Below are 19,943 nucleotides of genomic sequence, written 5' to 3' on the forward strand. Positions count from 1 at the left end.
TAGAAGAGCAATAGCTTCAAACAGGACAGGCTCCCTTTCCATCCTGTTGGGATGTCAGCTCCGGGGAGGTGGGCACCTACACCCTTGAGACGTCTCTGCGTGTGCGAGGGTCCAGCGGGCCCCTTGTCACGCTTGTCCGTGGAGATGAGGACAAGGTAACGGCTCCTGGGGAAGTCTAAGCCTCTTGCTGCTGCTGCTCAGAGGGTGCCAGCATACAGCAAGCGTACAGCAAGCGTACAGCAAGCGTACACCCAGCATGCAGCCAGCGTGCAGCCAGCGTACAGCCAGGGTGCAGCCGGGGTACAGCTGGGGTACAGCCAGCGTGCAGCCAGCGTGCAGCGAGGGTACAGCCAGCGTACAGCCAGGGTGCAGCCAGGGTACAGCCAGGGTGCAGCCAGCGTGCAGCCAGGGTACAGCCAGCATGCAGCCAGGGTACAGCCAGGGTGCAGCCAGCGTGCAGCCAGGGTACAGCCAGGGTGCAGCCAGGGTACAGCCAGGGTACACCCAGCGTGCAGCCACCGTGCAGCCAGCGTGCAGCCAGGGTACAGCCAGGGTACAGCCAGGGTACAGCCAAGGTGCAGCCCGAGCTCTGGGCACGGCAGGGCGCGACCGGCGGCAGCTGCTGGTTCCCCAGCACAACTCCCTGGTGCCCGAGGGACCTTTCACACCGCCGTGGCGGGGCCAGGGCGAGGCCCTGCACGGGGTCACCGAGCCGCTCCGGCACCAGCGAGTCGGGCCGCGGGCTGCTCTCCCTCGCGCCGGGGCGCCGCGGCGTCCCGCCGAGCACCGGGCCGCGGCATGGCTGCGGAGCGAGGCCTGCGGGACGGGATGGGCACCCCCCCGGGGGGGAACGGAATAAGGAAGGAAAAAATGACAGCCCGGCTCCCGAGAAGCCCGGCGGTGAGTCACGCCGCGCGGAGAGGCGGTGGCGGCGGGGGGGCGCGGCGGGGCCGGGGCCGGGAGCGCGGCGGCGCCCCCTGGCGGCGGCGGTCGGGGCGGGCGGCGGCGGCCGCGGTTGTCACATGTCGGAAAGTCCCCGGCGCTGCCGGTGGAAATCCCCGGTGGGGTTTTTTTTTGTTGTGTGTTTTTTTCTTTTTCTTTTCTTTTTTTTTTTTTTTGCGCTCGGGCGCTGAAACAGAAAGGGAAAAAAAACAAGAGGCTCGGCTCAGCCCTTCATTCCGCAGCGGCGGTGGCGGCGGCAGCAGCTCCGGCGGGGAGGGGGCGGCGGCGGGAAGGGAGCCCCGGCTCGGCGGGGGTTCATGGCTGCTGAGCTCGGCTGCGTCCCACCGCCCCAGCCCCGCTGCTGAGCAGGAGTTACCGGCAGGATCGACCGGAGGAGGAGCCCGCCGGCGGAGAGGTGAGCGCCGCTCCGGGCACGGGGAGGGGAGGCGGGCAGGGCACGGCGGGGCGGCGGAGCCCCAGGCCGGCTTCGTCTCCCCCATCCCGCTTGCAGGAGGCGTCGCGTCGCGCCGGACGCCTTCGGCCGGGCGGTGTCGTTGTGCCCGGCGCGGGCCGGCGCTGGCCCGGGCGCGGCGGGACCCCGGCCCCCGCGGGGGCTCCGCGGGCTCTCCGCGGCAGCTACGGCGGGGAAACCGAGCGGCGGGGGTTTGCCGGGCTTGCTTTTAGCGCTTGCCGCTGCTGGAAGAGTTGTCTGCTTGGGGCTCCTTCTCCTGCAAAGCTGGCAGGTGGCAAGAGCGGCTGTCGTTTCCACCTTGCGTACACTTGCTTCCAGCAGACCGGCCAGTTAGGGAACTAAGCCGGGTAAACCAGTCCTGTGGTGTATAAAACACCCTCCGTCCTCATCTTCTTCCTTGGTGAAGAGAGATAATATGCTTAGTTCTGTACCAAGCGCTCAGACAAAGACCCAGCCATAGAAATCCATGGGCGCTGAAGGTGTATGAAGCATGTTTATTTTGGTATTGTCTTGGCGCTCTACGGAAAAGAGTTTATTGTTGCCATTTTTCAGGTAGAGGACAGAAAATTAAAATAACTTTATGAAGCCACTGGCAGATCTCAGAAGAGCATTCAGCTTTCCCAAGCCCAGCATCCTCAGTAGTGCATGTTCAGAAAGGATGCTGCCGCAGAGAGCTGTTTAATCACTGTTTACAGCTGTTCTTTTCTGAGAATTCATAGTCATTACATGTCAAAAGGTTAAAGTGGTACAGCATACAGTAAAGCCCAGTACAGTATAAACCAATAATTCTAGCTGAGCTTTCTGTTCTTTAAATCCCTAGCTTAGCTGGCTGTTGAGTTCTCTTTGTTTCATCACATTGTTTTTGAAAATAAGGGTTGCTCAGCTTTTGCCTTGATTGACATTTAATGACCGTAAATAGCATAGACAGTAATTTCCATGTGCGGAGGGGAAAATATGCCTGTAGAATATAATATTGAATAATACAGTTTCAGTCAATGCTTCTGTAAACTCAGTATTTTTGTTACTTAAAGCTGGAAATAACCATTTCAAGAGTCCGTGCCGGTAGTTCTTAATCATGTGATTAGTCTTTATTCATGTAAAAAAATTCCCATCGACTGAATGGCTCTGCTTACATAAGTAAAGAATTCAGTATTTTGGTCATCTCGGAGCAAAGTATAGCTGTTATTAAACAGATTAATAAGGGGTTGTTTATATTTCATTTCTTAAATCATCCATACATTTAAATATAGGATTACATAAATAGCACGTGTAAAACTATATTAGTGGGGGGAGTGGATGAGGAAATGTTATTTCCATTTTAAGGCTGTATGTTGGTGGGGGAATAATGAGAATATGCCATCTTTATTAGCTGAAGGAAAGCTTTTCCATGTGTTGCAAGATGTGACAGCTCTGAGCCCTGTCCCTAGTGCTCTTACAGAGGAAACACTGTGTGAATATTGCCTAGACTGAGCAGAAAGGACTTTGCAGCATCTTGTGTTTCACCTGCCTCTATTTAGGGCTTGACAGGATGTCCACTGAGTCTTTCGATCAGCTGGTTCTCAGAGAGGTTATAGAGGGCAGCTCTTGGCAGCAGGAGTTTGAGGTCCCCTCTTACCCTGGCAGGGTCCTTTCCAGCGCTCCGGCGGGGCGGCTGGAGGTGGATGTGGCCAGTGGGAGCATCTGGGTGAAGAAGAGAGAGCAGCTGGTTCCCTGCAGGGAGAATGTGCTTAAGTCCTTCTGTGCAAGAGGGGTCTTCTGCCTCCGCAGACCTGGGAGTCCTTTCCCGGTCAGTCTGTCATGTTGTAGTCCTTCTTTTCTCTCTGGCCCTCCAGACTCCCATCTCCATGAGAAAACTTAATAGTTGCATAAACCAGTTTTCAGTTGCTTCTTGTCTCCCTGCACTTGGCAAGGTGTATATCCAGAACTTGATATATACTTATGGCTTGGTATTTGTCCCTAGATTCATAATCACAATGATGGGCTCTCCTAATGTGACCAGCTGTAGTCTAAACATGTTAGGTGTGCATATCTTTATTTGTCTTAATAGAAATTTTGCTTTGTTTGTGGACAAAGCAGTAGTGTACATGGACAGCATGGAGAGTCTCTCCATGTAAAAACAGGTTGTTGGTGGTGTTACTGTAGTGCACGGGAGTTTTGAGGGATGTGGTCCCTACATTTGGCTCTAGCTAGCCACAAAGTTAGCATGCTCTGAATAAGTATTTCAGAGAGTATAGACAGTTTGAGGTTATGGGGTTTTTTTGTTCTTCCTGCTGTAGCCCATGAGGCCAGAGATACTGAAGAAAGGGATGCAGGGCAGCAAACATTACATGTCCCACTGTGGAAAAATATTGGGGTTTTTGAGCCAAGTGGAAATGCTTTTTCAGCTATGTTGACTTACTGCTGAGTAATAGTGGCACTGCAGTCTGCACCCCCACACACAGCACAAGCACCTCAGTGCAGTAGCTCTACAGCTCACAAAATATAAGGAGCCTCAAGAAAAGTAACATAAGTCTGTCCTTGAGTACTTGCTCTGCTACAAATTCCTCATTTGCCATCTTCAGCCACCGTAAGTATGGGACAGATACTAGCACGGCATGTAATTCTTGGGGCTCTTTTTGTACAGTACCAAGCATCACTTCTCAGAATGTATGGGCTGTGGAAATCTGAAATGGTCATTATGTGCTTTTTTGGCATGTCATCAAAACAAGAGCTTGAAACATGCTGAAAGTTCAGCAAGTTCATATGGGATTACACTGTGCAATTATCAATTAGTCAAGTTTCCAGGATAATTTTCCCTTCCCCTTGATCTTGCCTTCTTTTATCCTTACTTTGATTTAAATGCTTTTTTTTTTGAACTATGATGCAATTTCCTTAGTTATGAATAAATTCTCTTTAATATCTCAGTAAGTGATAGCAGTAAATGATTGGAATAAGCTGGTCAGTGTCTGTATCTGAGTAATGCAGAAAGGCTGATGGATATGAGCTTTAAAAAACCAACATCTATATAAGGCTCAGTGGACTGCATCCACTCTGTGCCTGCTTTAGGCAAAACTGCAGCCAGAATCCTGCCCCTGAAAGCGCCTTCTCAATCTCTGCAGCGGTGATAGTGCTGGGATGCAAGGACACTAACATGCCAATAAAAGGATCCTTTTTCATTTCAGATGTCTTCTAGAAACATGGCTGGCCAACACATCCTTCCTCAAGCTTTGTATCAGAGCAATATGCTGAAAGCCATGAAGATTAGAGAGAGGACACCTGAAGATCTGGTCAAACCCCCCAGTGGAATAATTCACCACTTCAGGACTATGCACAGATACACCATAGAAATGTTCAGAATGTGCCAGTTTTGTCCTCAGTTTCGGGAAACACTTCAGAAGGCCCTGACTGACCAGGCCACCCAGACTTCGCTGGAGCGCCAGAGGAAGCTCAACTGGTGCATGGAAGTTCGGAGACTTGTCCCTTTGAAGACTAATGGTAAGTGATGAGCAGGTCTTTGCACTCGCATTAAAACGGGTGGTACGAATGTAGCACCTTTATTAATAGCATCTGAGTTCATGTTACTGAAACAGAAGCGCACGGCTTTAAAGAAGTGGTGCCTTTTAATCTTAGTTTTGTAAACCAAAATTCTTTCCACATGATGTACTGTCTTGAGGCTGTAGCAGTCCCCTGCCCATATCATGGTATTATGAATAGCCTGAAAATTTCACAGATATTTTCATAATACCAGTAACCTGGGGCACATCAGAGTAAAACAGCAGGCGGGAACCTTGACTTGCAACCCATCGCCTTTCTGTGAATCTGACTCTGCTATGTGTCGGCTGCCTCGTCGGAAGTCCCGAACGGCCCTTAATGCCAGGCAAGAGGAGACTTCGGATGCTTTGAGTGACGGGGATGCATTCCCATGTATATATAGCAGAGGTTAATATCCTGCCATAAGCCCTGCCATTGTAGCTGGCAGGCAAGGTTCACTTGCTCATCCAGCTTTAACAGCGGTGCTGGTGGGTGCGTCCTGGACGTGGAGGCTCTGGGAGCCTGAGCTCGCTGGCCTGGAGGCAGCACCCCGCACCCGGCCGGCTCCCTCATCCTCAGGCACCTGCTGGGGTTTGCCAGCTCTTGACCTCCCTCAGGGCCCACCAGTAACTGCCCTGTGTGTGAATGACAGCCATCTTTGGGCAACACAAAGTTTGCAGTGGCCTTTTCTTTCAAGGGTCAGCGCTGGTTTTAGGACTTGGCTTTTGGGTTACTTTGTGTATTGCATCAAGCGCTGTAAATTAAAAGGTACGGCAGTAATGCAAAGATTTCCTGAATAGGGTACACGTGCCCACAGTCTTGAGCAGGAAACTTTCGCACATGACTGTAAGAGTTGCTGGGCATTTCACATTCAGTGGAGGAAAGATTTGGTAATGGCTATGACTTATGGTCACACAGCTGCAAACTTGGACTCAGGATTCCCTACAGCACGGATTGCCCCAAACCAGGAAGGTAGACTGGGACAGTGAGGACTCCAAGAACATGGAAAATACATATTCTTTGCTCAAGGAGCAGATGACACTGGTTATAGAAACAGTGGGTGTGGTGGACCTGCAGCCTCATTGAAGTCCTTACGTTACGTTCTTTTCATATCTGTTTATAGACACATTGCCCTTATCTTCCTAGTCCACATTCTTTCCATCCCAAGTTCTACCATACTTCTCAGTCTGCTTGCACACAGCTGTGTGGTGCACAAGCCATAAAAACAGAACTGCCATGTAGATGTCACTGCCGTGAGCTAGGAGAGCCTGATCCTAATGTGTGTCTCTGTCACAGAGGCACTGACTTTTTGGGGGGCTTTTGCATGTGCGTAAAATTCTCATGACTGTAATTAGGCTGTGCGTGGAGATCGTGTAGTCTTGAACTTCCAGAAGGACTGGAGTTGCAGCTAGGGCAGGCAGCACTTTGCAGGTACTAGGAAGGTGACATCACTCCAAGTGTTGCGTCTTCAAAACTTCACCCCAGGAGACACACTTTAACAGATTTACTAGGAAAATGGACAGTGTGCATCATTTTTGCTCAGGGCGAAGAGCAACTGTTTTGGAATCCCTCATCTCCTGTTAATACGAGTCCTGCAGGGGTTAACGCTGTCTGGACGGGCCCTTGTTGCTGACAACACTGTATTCAGTAACTGTGCCCTCTTGCGTTGTCTCATGACTGTCGGCCAGTGTTACAAATGGGAACAATTTGTGGACTGGTGACTTGGATCCCATCCGTGAGCAGGCGTACCAATATACAAGATGCTGAGATATTAGGGCAGGTTGAGGGAAGGCAAAGCAAGGGCTCGGTTCGTGGTCCTCCATACCTCACGCAGCCAATGAACTTGGCTTCAGTTCAATGCTTTAGGGTCATTAAGTGCATACGTGGAAGGAGTGGCTTTGGGAACCTGTGGTTTATGCAAAGTAGTCGCAGTGAGGGACCTTTTCAGGAGAGAGAAGGTAGACTGGACTGAAGGAGAGGATTCCTGAAGGAAGGGACAGGAGCCTGGAGAAGCCCTGTATTATCCCAGAAAATAACATGGGGTTTTTTTCTCCCATGAAGAATACTTTAAAAAGCATTTAGCTGCTTAACCCGTAGATATGGGAGGAATATGCTAGTTCTTTCAGTCAATGGTGGGCTTTCTTCAGAAACTTCTGGGTTTTTTTCTAATGAAGGTTTTAGTTGTTGAAAACAGAGAAAGTATTTCCTATAGGATCTTTCGATGTGTGTTTTACCTAATATGTACATGAGTTTGTGGAGTGTTGGGTTTTTTTATTAATTAAAAAAAGCCCTTTTGAAGCACCACACATTTCTTTGCAGACATCTGAATGGAGGATTGAAGGAAAGCAGTAGGAGGTATAAAAATCAAAACCGTTTTTTTTTGTTTGTTTTTTTGTTTTGTTTTGTTTTTTTTTTTTAATTTAAAAATTCCAGCATCTATTGGCTGTAGAGATTTCACTTGTATAATGAATCGGCATTCATTCCAGCTCGCCCAGCCACACCCCCTGGGAAAGTCCGAGGGAGGCTTCGCTGCTCAGCCCTGCGCACCGCAGAACAAAAAGTACAACTGTTGCTCAATTGCTAGTCAAACGGCACGGGGGAATTCCAAATGCTGTGTAAGGAATTTTGGGCAGCGCTTCTCAATAAAGAACTGAAAGTGAGCTCTCAGAGAGAGAGAGAGAGAAAAAAATCTTATCTTTGCTCTAGATTTTGCAAAGGGAAAATTTTAACGGGATTAATATGTCATCTTTCTTGGTCAGAAGGAAACCCAGTCAGTTTTTCTGTCTTATATGTTGTTCCCTGATTTTTGAGCTCAAGTAAGCAGCCTGCAGACTTGAAGCAAGCTCTGCAAGACAGTGTTCTGAGACCAGAAGGCAGTTGCAGAACCTGATATGCACTGAGTCCATAGCAATTTATGGAGTGTTAAGTAGATTTCAAGTGATATATTTTTTTCAGGTTCTGGGGTCTGTTGTTGGTCTTTGTCTGCAGTTTCACAGAAAATTAGTAAAAGTGTTCACAAATGGTGTACTTGAGCTCGTAAGGCATGTGGCAAACTGGGTTTAAGTCTTTTGTGGGTATTCTTGGGGTGAGGTTTTTTTTCACATGAGAAAAATCCAGTAGCTTTACCATGGTTGATGTCCTCTATTCCAAGGAAATTGCTGTGGTTTCTTAGCATTTGGGGAATGTGTTTACCACGGTAGTAAACACTGTACCTAGTTTTGAGTCTGAGGATATGACAGTAATGATTCTTGATGTCTCCCTTCCAAGGGAGACATCCCCTTTTGAAGAAGACATCCCCTTTTGAAGAGATAGAATTTGAAACCCAGCCATAGGCATACTTTGTCACGCCTTCTAATTAAGTTAGTTAACTCCTTTGATTCTTGGTTTCCTCCCCTCTGTAATAGCAGAACATCGCTTTCCTTCCTACCTATAAAGAGGACTTTTTCAATCCAAGGAGTGTGTCTAAATGAAAATGGAATCATTATGTTTTTCATTTATTTAGTTTTAATTTTGTATTTTAGAAAAACAACCCTCTAAATAAAACTTCAAACAGCATAGCATACTATCAGTTCTGAGGGGAAAGCAAGGGGTGTTCCTACAATTGCTTTACATAAATCACCTACTCTTCCCTTTCTGTCTCTTTTTTTTTTTTTTTTTAATTACAGTTTCTTCATCAAGCACAGCCAGGTGCCAAGCCTTTCAATGCAGTGCTCGTCAGGGATGTGAGGCTTGGTGTTACTCTAGTATTTTCTTAGTGGTTTCCATTATCTCTACCCTGTGCCATCAGGTGTATATTTGTATAAAAACTGATGAGGGAGATTTACACATTCTTTTGTAATTTTAAGTTGACTTCGTTGTGTTTATAAGCTATTTCAACTGTGTTTGACATTTGCAGTTGACCCTAAAATGTAGTTCATGATATCAAAGTTAAGTAAGATAGATAAGGGGCAGGCTTCCCACCATTGCCGAATGACAGCTTAACACCAACCAGTGAAGGGAGAAAACCAGTAGAGAGGGGACCTTCTTCCTTTCTGTCTCTGAGCAGAGAGATATAGCTGTGGTCTTCATAGCTGTGGTCTTCTTGTTCTTCTGTCCGAAGCTTAGAGAGAAGTGCACAGGGAATATGGATATGCGCAGTGTAATCCTACATCCCGCGCGCTCGTGGGGTTTTTATTTAAGTAGCCATTTAAAAATAATGTACTCTTTCTCGTTTTGCAGGTGATGGAAATTGCCTCATGCATGCTGCATCACAGTACATGTGGGGTATCGAAGATATCGACCTCGTCTTAAGGAAAACATTGTTTAGTGCACTCAGGGAGATTGACACACGGAACTTCAAGCTCCGCTGGCAGCGGGAGGCTATTAAATCCCAGGAGTTTGTAGAAACGGGACTCCACTATGACACCCGGGTAAGGCGGCCTGAGGGAATCATGCTGTTTTCTGAGTGCTCATCAGCGTTGCCTTGCTGATCTCGTTTGCTTTTTGGCTTCACGGATTCCGCCGTTAGTGGGGAGCAGAAATAGTCTTCCTTTGGAGGAGACGGGAAAATATGATTATTTTGAGCACTGTTGTGCTGCAGTTGGTTCCTGACCTCGGTGTCTTTGAACCGTTGCTGATGGATGTTTCTTTCCTCAGAACTGGGAGGAGGAGTGGGAGTACCTCATTGAAATGACCTCCCCAGAAACATCTGGGCCTCGAAACAGGCTTCCGTATAATGCACTGGAAGAAATCCACATCTTCATCCTTGCTAACATCCTCAGAAGGCCTGTCATTGTCCTTGCAGGTGAGTTGCCCAGACAGTCATCTCACCGTGTTACTCTGTGCTGTGTTAGTAATCTTACTTGGATAACTGTTGTTTTCAGGCAGATGCATTTCAGCACGGGGCGTTTTCAGCAATTGTTCTAAAACACCCAGAGTATGTTTCTCTTGCCTATAGCACATACTTACCTGTGTTTATTTGTGTTTTCTTTTTCTTCCTTATGCAGATAAAGTGGTCAGAAGTTTAGAGTCAGGCTCCAGTTTTGCTCCTCTGAACGTTGGTGGAATTTACTTGCCTCTCCTTTGGCCAGCTGAAGAATGCTACAAATACCCAATTGTGCTCGGCTACGACAATATGCATTTTACACCACTAGTGACTCTGAAGGACAGCGGGCCAGGTATTTTTCAAGTACCTTGTTTGGTATTTATGTAGCTTCTTCAATATCATCATGCTGATAAAGCATTTAAAATATAATCTGGTTTAGATTTGCATTTCAAAAGTTAAAATAAGTGTAGAAGACGCCTTTGGAATGCGGCTTAAAATGTGAGCAAAAACAGTTTTGACTGTAAATCTGAATAGAAACGAAAGGTTGTCTTCAAAATGCCAGTTTAAAGTAGAGTACAACTTGCCTGCTTGCAGGCTGGGATCAGTCAAAGGGTGGCCTCAGCTTCATTGTGTTCTGGCCTCCTTTCCACATGCCATCATAAGAGAAGAAGCTTTGAAGGACATGGTCTCACAGCGGTGTACCACTGCCTGGCAGGGATAATGAGATACATGCTTTGCCATGTTTAATGCATCTCTTCTGAATGGATAGCAGTTCTCTAGGTTCAGGTTAGGGCATCATCCCACGGAAAGGTATAGCAAACTAAGATCTACAGTGCTGCCCACACTGAGAAGAAAATTGCTGTGTGGACATTAAAACTCTCATGGGATGGGGTGCAGACATGTCTGTGTCCTCCTGCAGCAGCACTGTTTAGAAACCAGTTGCTCTGGCCAGCCGTTCTCCTCTCACTCCAAAATTCAGCAGCAGTGGTGACATCTCTGTGTGTTGCATCTTGTGGTTACTCCTGCCTGGTAAAAAATATATATATATATGCTAACCCATCTTGTTTCTCCACAGAAATCCGGGCTGTCCCTCTGGTCACCAGTGAACGGGGCAGATTTGAGGACTTGAGCGTGCACTTTCTGACAGATGCAGAGGAGAGGGAAAAAGAGCAGCTGCTAAAAGACTATTTGATAGTGATAGAAATTCCAGTGCAAGGCTGGGATCATGGTACAACTCATCTAATTAATGCTGCAAAGTGAGTGTCATTCCTGTTTCCTCCAAGTTATCTTGTTTACGGTGGTGGGAGAAGCTGGGCAGTCCAGTGTGTTCCTTTGGTCTTTCCTTCCTTCCATGGTAGCACACGTGTTTATCCTCTGCCATATGAAATAATTGGCATTACTGCTGACATGCTTTGAAGTGGTATGAGCTCGAGCCAGTCTCAAATTTAAAGGCAAAAATGTCTTTGGACTTAGCAGACTGAAACTAATATTTTAGAAGAGTAAACCCAATGGATTAGTTTCACTGACTTTTGGGTTACGCAGGAGGGTGGCTGAAAAGTGGTTAAACCCAGGAACTAGTTAGACCGAGCTCTTGCGCTTTATGTAAGGGCACATTGCATAAACGGCAGTTGGTCTAATTTTGGCTGCCCTAGGGAAAGTACTTGGCGGTATGTTCTTGGCGCAGATGCCTTGGCGCCCTGGGCTGTTGGAGTGCGGCAGTAGGCAGGAAGCTGTGGCTGGTGGAGAAACGGGCGTCTGCGCTCGTCCCCTGACAGCTGAGCATCAGTAATGTGCAGGGGGCAGCTGGCAGCACCCATCGGCTTCTCGCTTTTAGGGGACGCTGGCAGCAGCGTCCGCCCAGCCCCTTCATGAATGTGGGAAGGAAGCGACTCCCTGTATCCTCCGTCTTGGCTTCCGTTACCACACAGGGAGATATCTTTATGCTGTTGGGTGGTTCTGGTTTAGGAGCCTTGAAAATTGAAGTCCTCCTACCCAAAGGATATATGCATATCTAAAGAGCAGTCGAGCTTCCTTAGTCCCACTGCACGGATGCGTTCTTGACTGTTACCAGTAATGCTCGTGGGGGTTTTCCCTGCGATTGGGCACAGAGTAGGGATGGTGTGATGGATGCTAGCGTTACACGCACCGCATGGAAGCCCCGTAGTTTGTTTGAAGAATTCCGCTGGTAGATACACACCCAACAGGGCAAAACCAGGAGCAGATTTCACGATAAACTGTATCATGAAATGCTGAGCCCGCTGTAGGAAAGGCTTGTTCTTAGCGTGGGCTGGTGAAGAGAGGGATCTTCCACTCTAACGTCCACTCAGCTGAGCAGTGGTCTTCAGAGGACTTCAGGATTTGGGGGACTTTTCTTTTCACTTCTGAGAGACTATCCATATTCTTCGTGCAAACAGCTCTTGGACAGAAAACCCTCACCTAGAAAATCCTTTTAAGAATACTTCTGTTTAGCATTGTGTCAGACCATTTCTTTAGATGTGAAAGTCTCCATTTGACATCACTGAACACCTGCTTTTAAAATTATTTCCATTTACAGCAACAGTTTAACATCCTGGATCTTCTAGCTGAGTAATATGGATGTGCATTAAATCTACATTTCCTCCCCACATTGCTTGTATATGCCTCCACCCCCACCATCTGCCCTTTGCAACCACTGATGCAATCTTCCTTTTTTGGCTGTCAGGTTAGATGAAGGCAACCTACCCAAAGAAATAAACCTCGTGGAAGATTACTTTCAACTGGTACAGCATGAGTACAAGAAGTGGCAGGAGAACGCTGAACCTGCTAGAAGAGAGACCTGCTCCAGGAACAGACAGGAACTGTCTTTTTCCCAGCTCTCCCTCTTACAGGTGAAATGTGAAACGCCGAATTGCCCTTTCTACATGTCTGTGAACACCCAGCCCTACTGCCACGAGTGCTTTGAGCGGAGGTCCCAGGGAAGCAAGGGAAGAAAGCAGACCTCCAAAGCAGCACCTGAGAAACTGATGGCAGCTGGGTCGGGCTCCTCCCGTGGGGACCTTTGTGAACCTGGGGGATGGACATCCGAAGGGCCTGTAACAGGGCCTCGCTCCGCACCTCCGACTGCTCCAAGCCTTTTCCTATACAGCGAGACCACGGCCATGAAATGCAGGACACCAGACTGCCCCTTTACGTTGAATGTGCACCACAATGGGCTTTGCGAACGGTGCTACAACTCCAGACAGCTTGGTCCTTGCAACAACTTGGATGACCGCAGACATTTAGACTATGCCACATGCAAGGTGTGCCGTCAGAAGGCCAACAGGACCTTCAACGGCATATGCAGCACTTGCTTCAAAAGGTCTACAGAGCACTCCTCAAACGGCAGCCCTGCTTTCCTGCCCATGTGCCACCAGAGATCGACGTCTGACCCGTCCCAGATCTCGCAGAGCCTCCTCCAGCACTCCTGCCATCAGGCTCCCAACAGCTGCAGTGAGGAGCCCCCGCCACCGGCGCTGCCTCCGGAGGAGAAGAGGGGAGGCAACCTCTGCAGGAAACCTGGCTGCAAGTTTTTTGGGACATCGCAGAATGAGGGCTTTTGCACGCTGTGTTTCTTTGAGTACAGGGAAAACCACGGTAAGTGGAGATGGGGTGAGCTTTGGCTGCAGATCAGCCTCCTCGAGCTATGAAGCTCTGCGTGCACTGGGTGCTAAAAGGGCAGGGGGTGACGGAAACGGTGTGGAGCAGAAGCAGCAGTCTGAAGAGAAGGTGCTTTTTTTGGCCATTATTATCCCGTAAAGGGGCACGTGGTAACAGCGTGGGAAATCTGTGAAATCTCTTCTAAAACTTCCCATCGGCTTTCATGGAAGCAAAACTAGCTCAAGAGGGGGTGAGTTTTGATCCCTCCCCACCGCCCACTGCAGTCACGGTTTGGAATGAATTTTCTTCACAGCTAGACAAGTTGTAGGAGTTGGCAAGGGAAATGCTTTTGTAGTGATGCTACAGAAAACCAGTTATGTTAGCAAGGCTTTTAAAAAGCTTGGGATTAGTTTGAAGATCTGTATCCGTTCTGGATGTAATGTGTATAACACTGGAGTAACTACTGAAGTCGCCTTGATAAGCAGAGCAAGTAGAAGTTGACTGTAGATAATGTGCTTGTATTTCGGAGTAACTTAGGAGTGTATTGTTATAATCTACCTTGAAATCTTTCTTGGTAGTATCATGTGAACGTGTGTTTAAAGGCAGGCCTTCTAAAAGGTAATAGTCTGTGAACAAATCACAGCGTGAAATCTTCATCTTTCATGCTACTGCTCTGTTACACAGGCAAAGAGCCCTCGGGTATAGAGGGTGAAAGGCACATGTAAGAGAATTATTGTTTATCTCTTAAGACTGTTTCATTGCTGACAAGAGTGCCAATGCTGTGCTTTCCACATACTTTCAAATTAGGGAACTTCTATGCCAGCTTGCAATAGCTTATTTTCCAGTGTTGCTCACAATGATAATTTTTTCCTTCTGATTGTGGAATATGTAAGATTGCTTCATGAGCCTAAAAAGCGTAAGGCACTTTTTCCCATTAAGCTCTGTGCCGCTGTACTTCCATTGCCTGATGTGCCTGCAATGGGGGAGGCCAAGAGGGAAGTGTTGGGGTAGATCACAGATGACACGCTGAAGCCAAAGGTGAAATTCCTCTTGACTTCAGTGGGATCTAAGTTTTCCCACCAAGGGCAAGTTTTTCCCAAAATAGCTGTTTCAACAACTTCTGATAGGTAAATCAGGCTGTATTAGCTCCCGTATTTACGTAACATGGAGGAAAGTGCATCAGCTGAGGGGTCTCAGGATTATCCAAAACCCATGTTTGAGGCTAGTAGATTTTTTTTATTACTATTATTTTTTCTTGTTAAACTGGGGAGCTTTTCATAGTTGCTTTGGATCATCAGATCTGTTGGGCACATTCAAACTCCTCCTGTCCTTACTTTGCATTACAGACAGCGCTTTGCTACGCCACCAGAGGAGATCTCAGAGGAAGTCCTCGGCAGCGGGTCAGCCGGGGACCTCCGCTGCCGCCTTCCGTAACGCCGTGTCCTGCCAGCGGCGCGACTGCGGCACCCTGGGCAGCACAATGCTCGAAGGGTACTGCCAGAACTGCTTCATTAAAGCCCAGAACCAGCGATTTCAGGAAGCCAGGAGGACAGAAGAACATCTGGTGAGACAGCCAGAAGTAAGCGTGAACTTCTCAAAATCTTCCTCTTGTTTAGCGCCGCACGTTTTTCTCTTGTGTGAGCAGCTCGGGATGCATACTAGAAAATCCTCAAATGACTGCATCCTAAGTATCATGGAAAGACAAGTGTAGAGTATCTCATGATTTTTTTCCTGCTGCAACTGAGCAGCACTCCTAAAAGTTGTTCTCAGTTTAGGGTTATCATGGCCGTGTTCAGTTTTACCTCAGCTGGGATTTCGCCAGCAATTTCAGTGGAAGCAACTGGATGAACAGTTGGTTTGTTTGCTGGTCAGGGAGAGATTTTCATTCTTACCCTTAGAGCTACGCAACTGCATCAAGGGGTTTAGTCTGCTTCATGTTGCTTTTTTCATTGAGCCCATTACAGATTTTCTATGTTCCACATTTTTTTAAATTTGGTTTGTTTTGACCCTTTTAGAATTGAGAGTTACCAAAGATGAAAAATAGTTTTTTCTAAGAAATGACAGAATTTGTTATTTTCTTTGGTAAAGCCCAACTTGGCTCTTGGTATCGTACTTTTCAGAAGCAGCACGTGTTGGCAACAGCCCCCACTTGTTACCTATACAAACCATTAGCAGAGTTGAAAGTAAATGAGAAGCCGCTTGTGCTGCCAGCACGGCAACTGACAATGTGTTTTAATGTTTTTCTAGAGAACGGGACAGCACAGAGATTTGCAGCGAGCAGCATTGAGTAGCCAGAAGAGACAGTGTGCTGTGGCTTCGTGTAGAAACAACCTGGCGTGCAGAAGCGATGACTTGTGCCAGGAGTGCCAGCGCCTCGGTCAGCTCGCACCGTCGGGGAGTGCCAGGGACCCGGCTGCAGAGGAGCCCCCGAAGCAACGCTGCCGAGCCCCTGCTTGTGATCACTATGGCAATGCCAAGTGCAACGGCTACTGCAATGAATGCTACCAGTTCAAACAGATCTATGGCTAGCGGAGGGGAGGAGTTGGTGAAGAATAAGAAAGCGATACCAGCTACTTCCTTCACTGAAATGGTGCTATGTCCAAAACACTTAACAGTCCTAGGAGGGTGGGGGGAAATATAAGCTGCCTGTTTGCGTTCGTGTTTATTCCCAAGAATGGGAATAAATGTCTGCTTCCTCTAAACACTGCATACAGGGACTGCTGAGAAGGGCAGGTTGCCTTCTGCACAGAGCTGTCGTTCGTGACTAAGCTCCTACGATGCTGTATTTAATTCTTGGACTTCCCAGGAGGAAGTGTGAAGCATGTGAATCCAAAGAACTTCCCAGTTCTGCCTCTTTCTCAATACCTCCCCTCCTCCTGGGCGAGGAGCCGTGGCTACTGTTGGAGATGCAGGAGCTCTTTGTGTTTGCAGACATCAGTCAGAGGCAAATCTTTCCTGAGAGGGATCCCCTAGGACAGCTTGCAGTTGATGTCTGAAGAAACTTGCTTTGGGTTGCCCGTGTCCTTGCTGGTGTTCTTACAGAGGTCGTCAAGGAGGGAGCTCCTGCAGGCGTTCAGGGTGTTAACGGCGAGCAGTTCTGTGTTTGCAGAGCCATCAGCAAACCGCAGCAATAAACAAGACCAGCAGTGGTCTGCTCCTCTAACACGCTTGACCTAACCAGCATTTAGATCCTTTCCCAAATCCCAAGACAGCTGGGAAGACAGGTGATTACGGAAACAACTTTCATGAGCATATGCATGTGATGGGAAAACTGAATCCTGCTGTTCCCCACTTGTATGGAAGGAATTGCCTCCAACAGACAAAAAAAACCCCAAGACCTTGGTCTTTGGCTTCAGTTCTGAAACCAGAGCAACTTTCTTCTCTTGCACTGTAACTGTTGGGAATATGTGTGCTGCTGTTCGTAACCCCCCCCCCCCCATTTCTGTCACACTTCTTTCTGTTATCCTTGATGTGATTCTGTTATTGTGCAAACAGCTTGGAGCTCGGTAATGGAGTGCTTTAGGGTCAAGATTTTACTCCTGGAGTTTGTGCATCCACTTCTCGATCTGCAATACTTTCTTTAGCAACCTTGCCTTTACCATTGTACCTGTTTCTCTCTTCTCCTTTCACATCTTTTAAGTTTTCAGCATCTGTTTTGCTGCTATGATTTTGGAGGTGATACCTTTTCAAAGTTGCTTCTGAAGTTTAGAATCTTTTTCTAGTTATTAAAAACCAGTTTTTAAAAAGAAAAACAAAATTAAATAACTCATGACTTATCTGTGTTAAATTTTATATATTTTGTGAACCTTAATGTGAACATATGTTTTATTAAAATATTTATATTATTTGAAACAATGCAACCTGAAATTTGCACAGCTAGAAATTTTTTTACGTATATTTACTCTTGTGTTGAAATTAAATGTATAATTGAAAAACATTCTCTGATATAAAGAAATAAATTATTGAAGGATTGAATTTGCTATTTTATATTGATGAGAGAGAGCACAGTTGAGCATGGGACACCCCCTGAAGAAAGCGTTTCTGATCAGGACCACCATTCAGCATGTTACCAAGTGCTCCCTGGTTCAGATGATGTAGCCAAGCGCTTTGAAGAGGTGATAACTTGCTGTAAGTCTCTGCATACTCCCACCTTACGTCATTGTCCTCTCAAGAAGAGTTCTTGGTACCGTGGGAGACCCGTGCAGTCAGTGTGCATAAGGATTTGGCTTCTGTGGGTGCAGAGTATCTTCAGTCCCCAGAACTATGGGTGTGGGAAAGGAAGGATGGTCAGGACCAGGCTGCAAGAGAAGTGAAGCTTAGACTGACTTGACTTTGCTTTCTTCATTCGTCCATCAGTTGTGCCGGGGATTCCCAGCCCGTGTTGCTTGAGTGCCGCCTTGGGATGGTGATGGCAGCACACGATCCCCACCTCTGCCCAGGCATGCGTGCAGCCCTGAAGGCACAGGCTCTACCACCTTCCCTCACCAGGGGCAGCAGGGAAGTCACTCACCTTTTGGTCTTGGCATCTGGGTTGCTCGATAGCTCCTGAAAAGCAAGTTGCCAACTGCTACTTGAAAAAGTACTTGAAAGCGCTGTTTTCTTCTCATCCCAAGCCCAGGCTAACCCAGCCCCACTGCCAGGGGATTTCTGCACTGTAACGCTCCCTCAGTGGGGCATGAGTATGCCTGCACCGGCACTCAGGTGTTTCAGACCTCTGCCTAGACAGGCAATACCGTATACTACTGTGGCTTCTTGGTGTTGCCCATGACCTGAAGGAAAAAAATGAGTCGGGGCTGCAAATGTCCCTGTCCAGTCAGGAAAGGGACCCTAAGAGGCTGACCTCTCCAGATCAGCTGCTCTCTGTCCTGGTTTACTCTTTAATCCCTTCTGGCTGTTCAGGAGCACACCTCAGCATATGCTTCAGTGCTGTCCCAATTGTAACCATGTAGATGTTAAGTTCCTGAGTATTTTTGCCACAGGTTAGCTAGTCCTTGTAATTCACTCGGCTCTCTAGCCCATGTTTCTGGATGCCTGTCCACCTTCCTCATGCCCACTGCTCTCCTTACAGTTTAGCCCAGCTCCCTCTGGACCCATGTACCCCTCCTTTCAGAGCATACAACCTAGAAGTCAGCCTACTCCCCCCCAGAGCAGGGCCTGCTGGATCTACCAACCCCATCTCTACAGCATACTCCTCTTTTTCAAAATCTGACTGTCTGTTTATCCATACCCTCCTTCCCCTTTCTTTACAACTCATGCAACTCACATGCCTGCCCGATTCATCGAGCTTCTGCACCAGGCGGACACCTTGGTGCTGAAAGAGCAGGCAAAGGCTGGGAGGGATGTCTCCACCAGGAGCTGGAGGCAGCTCACGGCATCCAGCCTTGGCAGCCATCAGCCCCTGCATGCCGAAAAGGCAGAGCCTCCATCATGACGCCTTCAGTGTCGGGAGGCTGGTTAACTCCAGTTGCTCTTAACCGCAGCTTCTGCGCAGGGGAAGGATTTCAGATGAAATGCCCCAGATCCCACTGATTTTTCTCTGCTGCTTTCTGGGCCCATTACTCATAACCCTAAAGTCACATGAGGCTTGTCTCATTCTGAAGCTCCTATGTAAATGAGCGCCCAGCCTGCCTCTTGCGATTTACTTGTGTGGGAACATTAAAGCTAGTAGGGCCTTTTTTCTAAAATACTCTGGTATTTCCCTAATGTCCTTAGGGGATTTTGACCCTCTGATGCTTTCTGCTCTTTGCCCAGACACCTCTTCAAGTTCATGTATTTTTTTGCCTTCCTGTTCTGCAAGACAGAACTTTTATTTAGATTCTCCCTTTTTGTGACCACTTCTGGAAGTCTCTTTGCTAAGATGCAAATCTTTCATAGCCAGAGATTCTTTTCTTAGTAGAAAGGCAAAACTAATATGAAACAATTGGCTTAATGACTACTTGCATTGCACTGGAATTCCTTATAATATAGTGCCGGAAGGGATTGCTGCACAGGCTGTGCTTACACATTCTTTTTGTTTGGGGAAGGGATACTTTTAGATGATTACAGTAATTCCTGACTAGGAAGACGGATGATCTGAATATTACCTATGTTTCTGGATTTCTCAGGGATCTAACCCCTATATTAATAGATAACTTATGCTACAAAAAGAAGAAAGCACTTACTAAATTTTTAGTGTAGAGAGAACGTCAGTTTATCTTTTGATACTTCAGTGCTCTGCTCTGCAAGCCTTTGGGGTGATCTGAAGTACTAGGCCACTCAACAGGGCTGGGAGGACCAAACAGCATGTACTCTGTTAGATGGAAACACTGACATCAAGCTACTGACCTCAGTGTGTATGCCAGGAGCCCCAGGCAGGGCTCAGTGTGGCTGGCGGTTTGCAGGGAAAGCAACAACGGAGAGTCCCTGCTGTTACAGTCTTAGGCGCAGGCTGCGATGTTCTACATTTACACAGAAGGTAAGGCATCCTATTTATGGCCTGTGAGCCATCTGCCCGTCCTTTCTTCCTGCCCTTGTTCGGCCCCATCCCCGTCCCACGCAGTACTCCCCCTCGCCCAGCAGAGTGGAAGAGAAGAGCTACTTGCAGATGCAGGGGACCCACAG

The 19,943-nt window shown here is 47.6% G+C and overlaps 1 protein-coding gene across 1 annotated transcript; it reads left to right on the top strand.

Annotated features, from left to right (window-relative positions):
• The first annotated feature begins 1,022 nt into the window (after positions 1 to 1,022).
• On the top strand, positions 1,023 to 17,208 carry TNFAIP3 (TNF alpha induced protein 3). The gene is made up of 9 exons (XM_075498830.1): positions 1,023 to 1,357; positions 4,576 to 4,888; positions 9,143 to 9,333; positions 9,560 to 9,707; positions 9,910 to 10,080; positions 10,804 to 10,984; positions 12,430 to 13,340; positions 14,690 to 14,922; positions 15,591 to 17,208. The coding sequence occupies exons 2-9, from the start codon at positions 4,576 to 4,578 to the stop codon at positions 15,870 to 15,872; spliced, it is 2,430 nt and encodes an 809-aa protein (XP_075354945.1). The 5' UTR covers positions 1,023 to 1,357; the 3' UTR covers positions 15,873 to 17,208.
• The last annotated feature ends 2,735 nt before the right edge of the window (positions 17,209 to 19,943 follow it).

The sequence above is a fragment of the Mycteria americana genome, chromosome 3, assembly GCF_035582795.1.
Source record: "Mycteria americana isolate JAX WOST 10 ecotype Jacksonville Zoo and Gardens chromosome 3, USCA_MyAme_1.0, whole genome shotgun sequence".
Classification (NCBI taxonomy): Eukaryota; Metazoa; Chordata; class Aves; order Ciconiiformes; family Ciconiidae; genus Mycteria; species Mycteria americana.

What these genes read in the sequence shown, in the direction of transcription:
- TNFAIP3 (XM_075498830.1), top strand. Translation starts at nt 4,576, where the DNA reads ATGTCTTCTAGAAACATGGCTGGCCAACACATCCTTCCTCAAGCTTTG. An exon ending in TGTCCCTTTGAAGACTAATG is followed by an intron (nt 4,889 to 9,142) that starts GTAAGTGATGAG and finishes CTCGTTTTGCAG; the next exon opens with GTGATGGAAATTGCCTCATG. An exon ending in ATCTGGTGAGACAGCCAGAA is followed by an intron (nt 14,923 to 15,590) that starts GTAAGCGTGAAC and finishes ATGTTTTTCTAG; the next exon opens with AGAACGGGACAGCACAGAGA.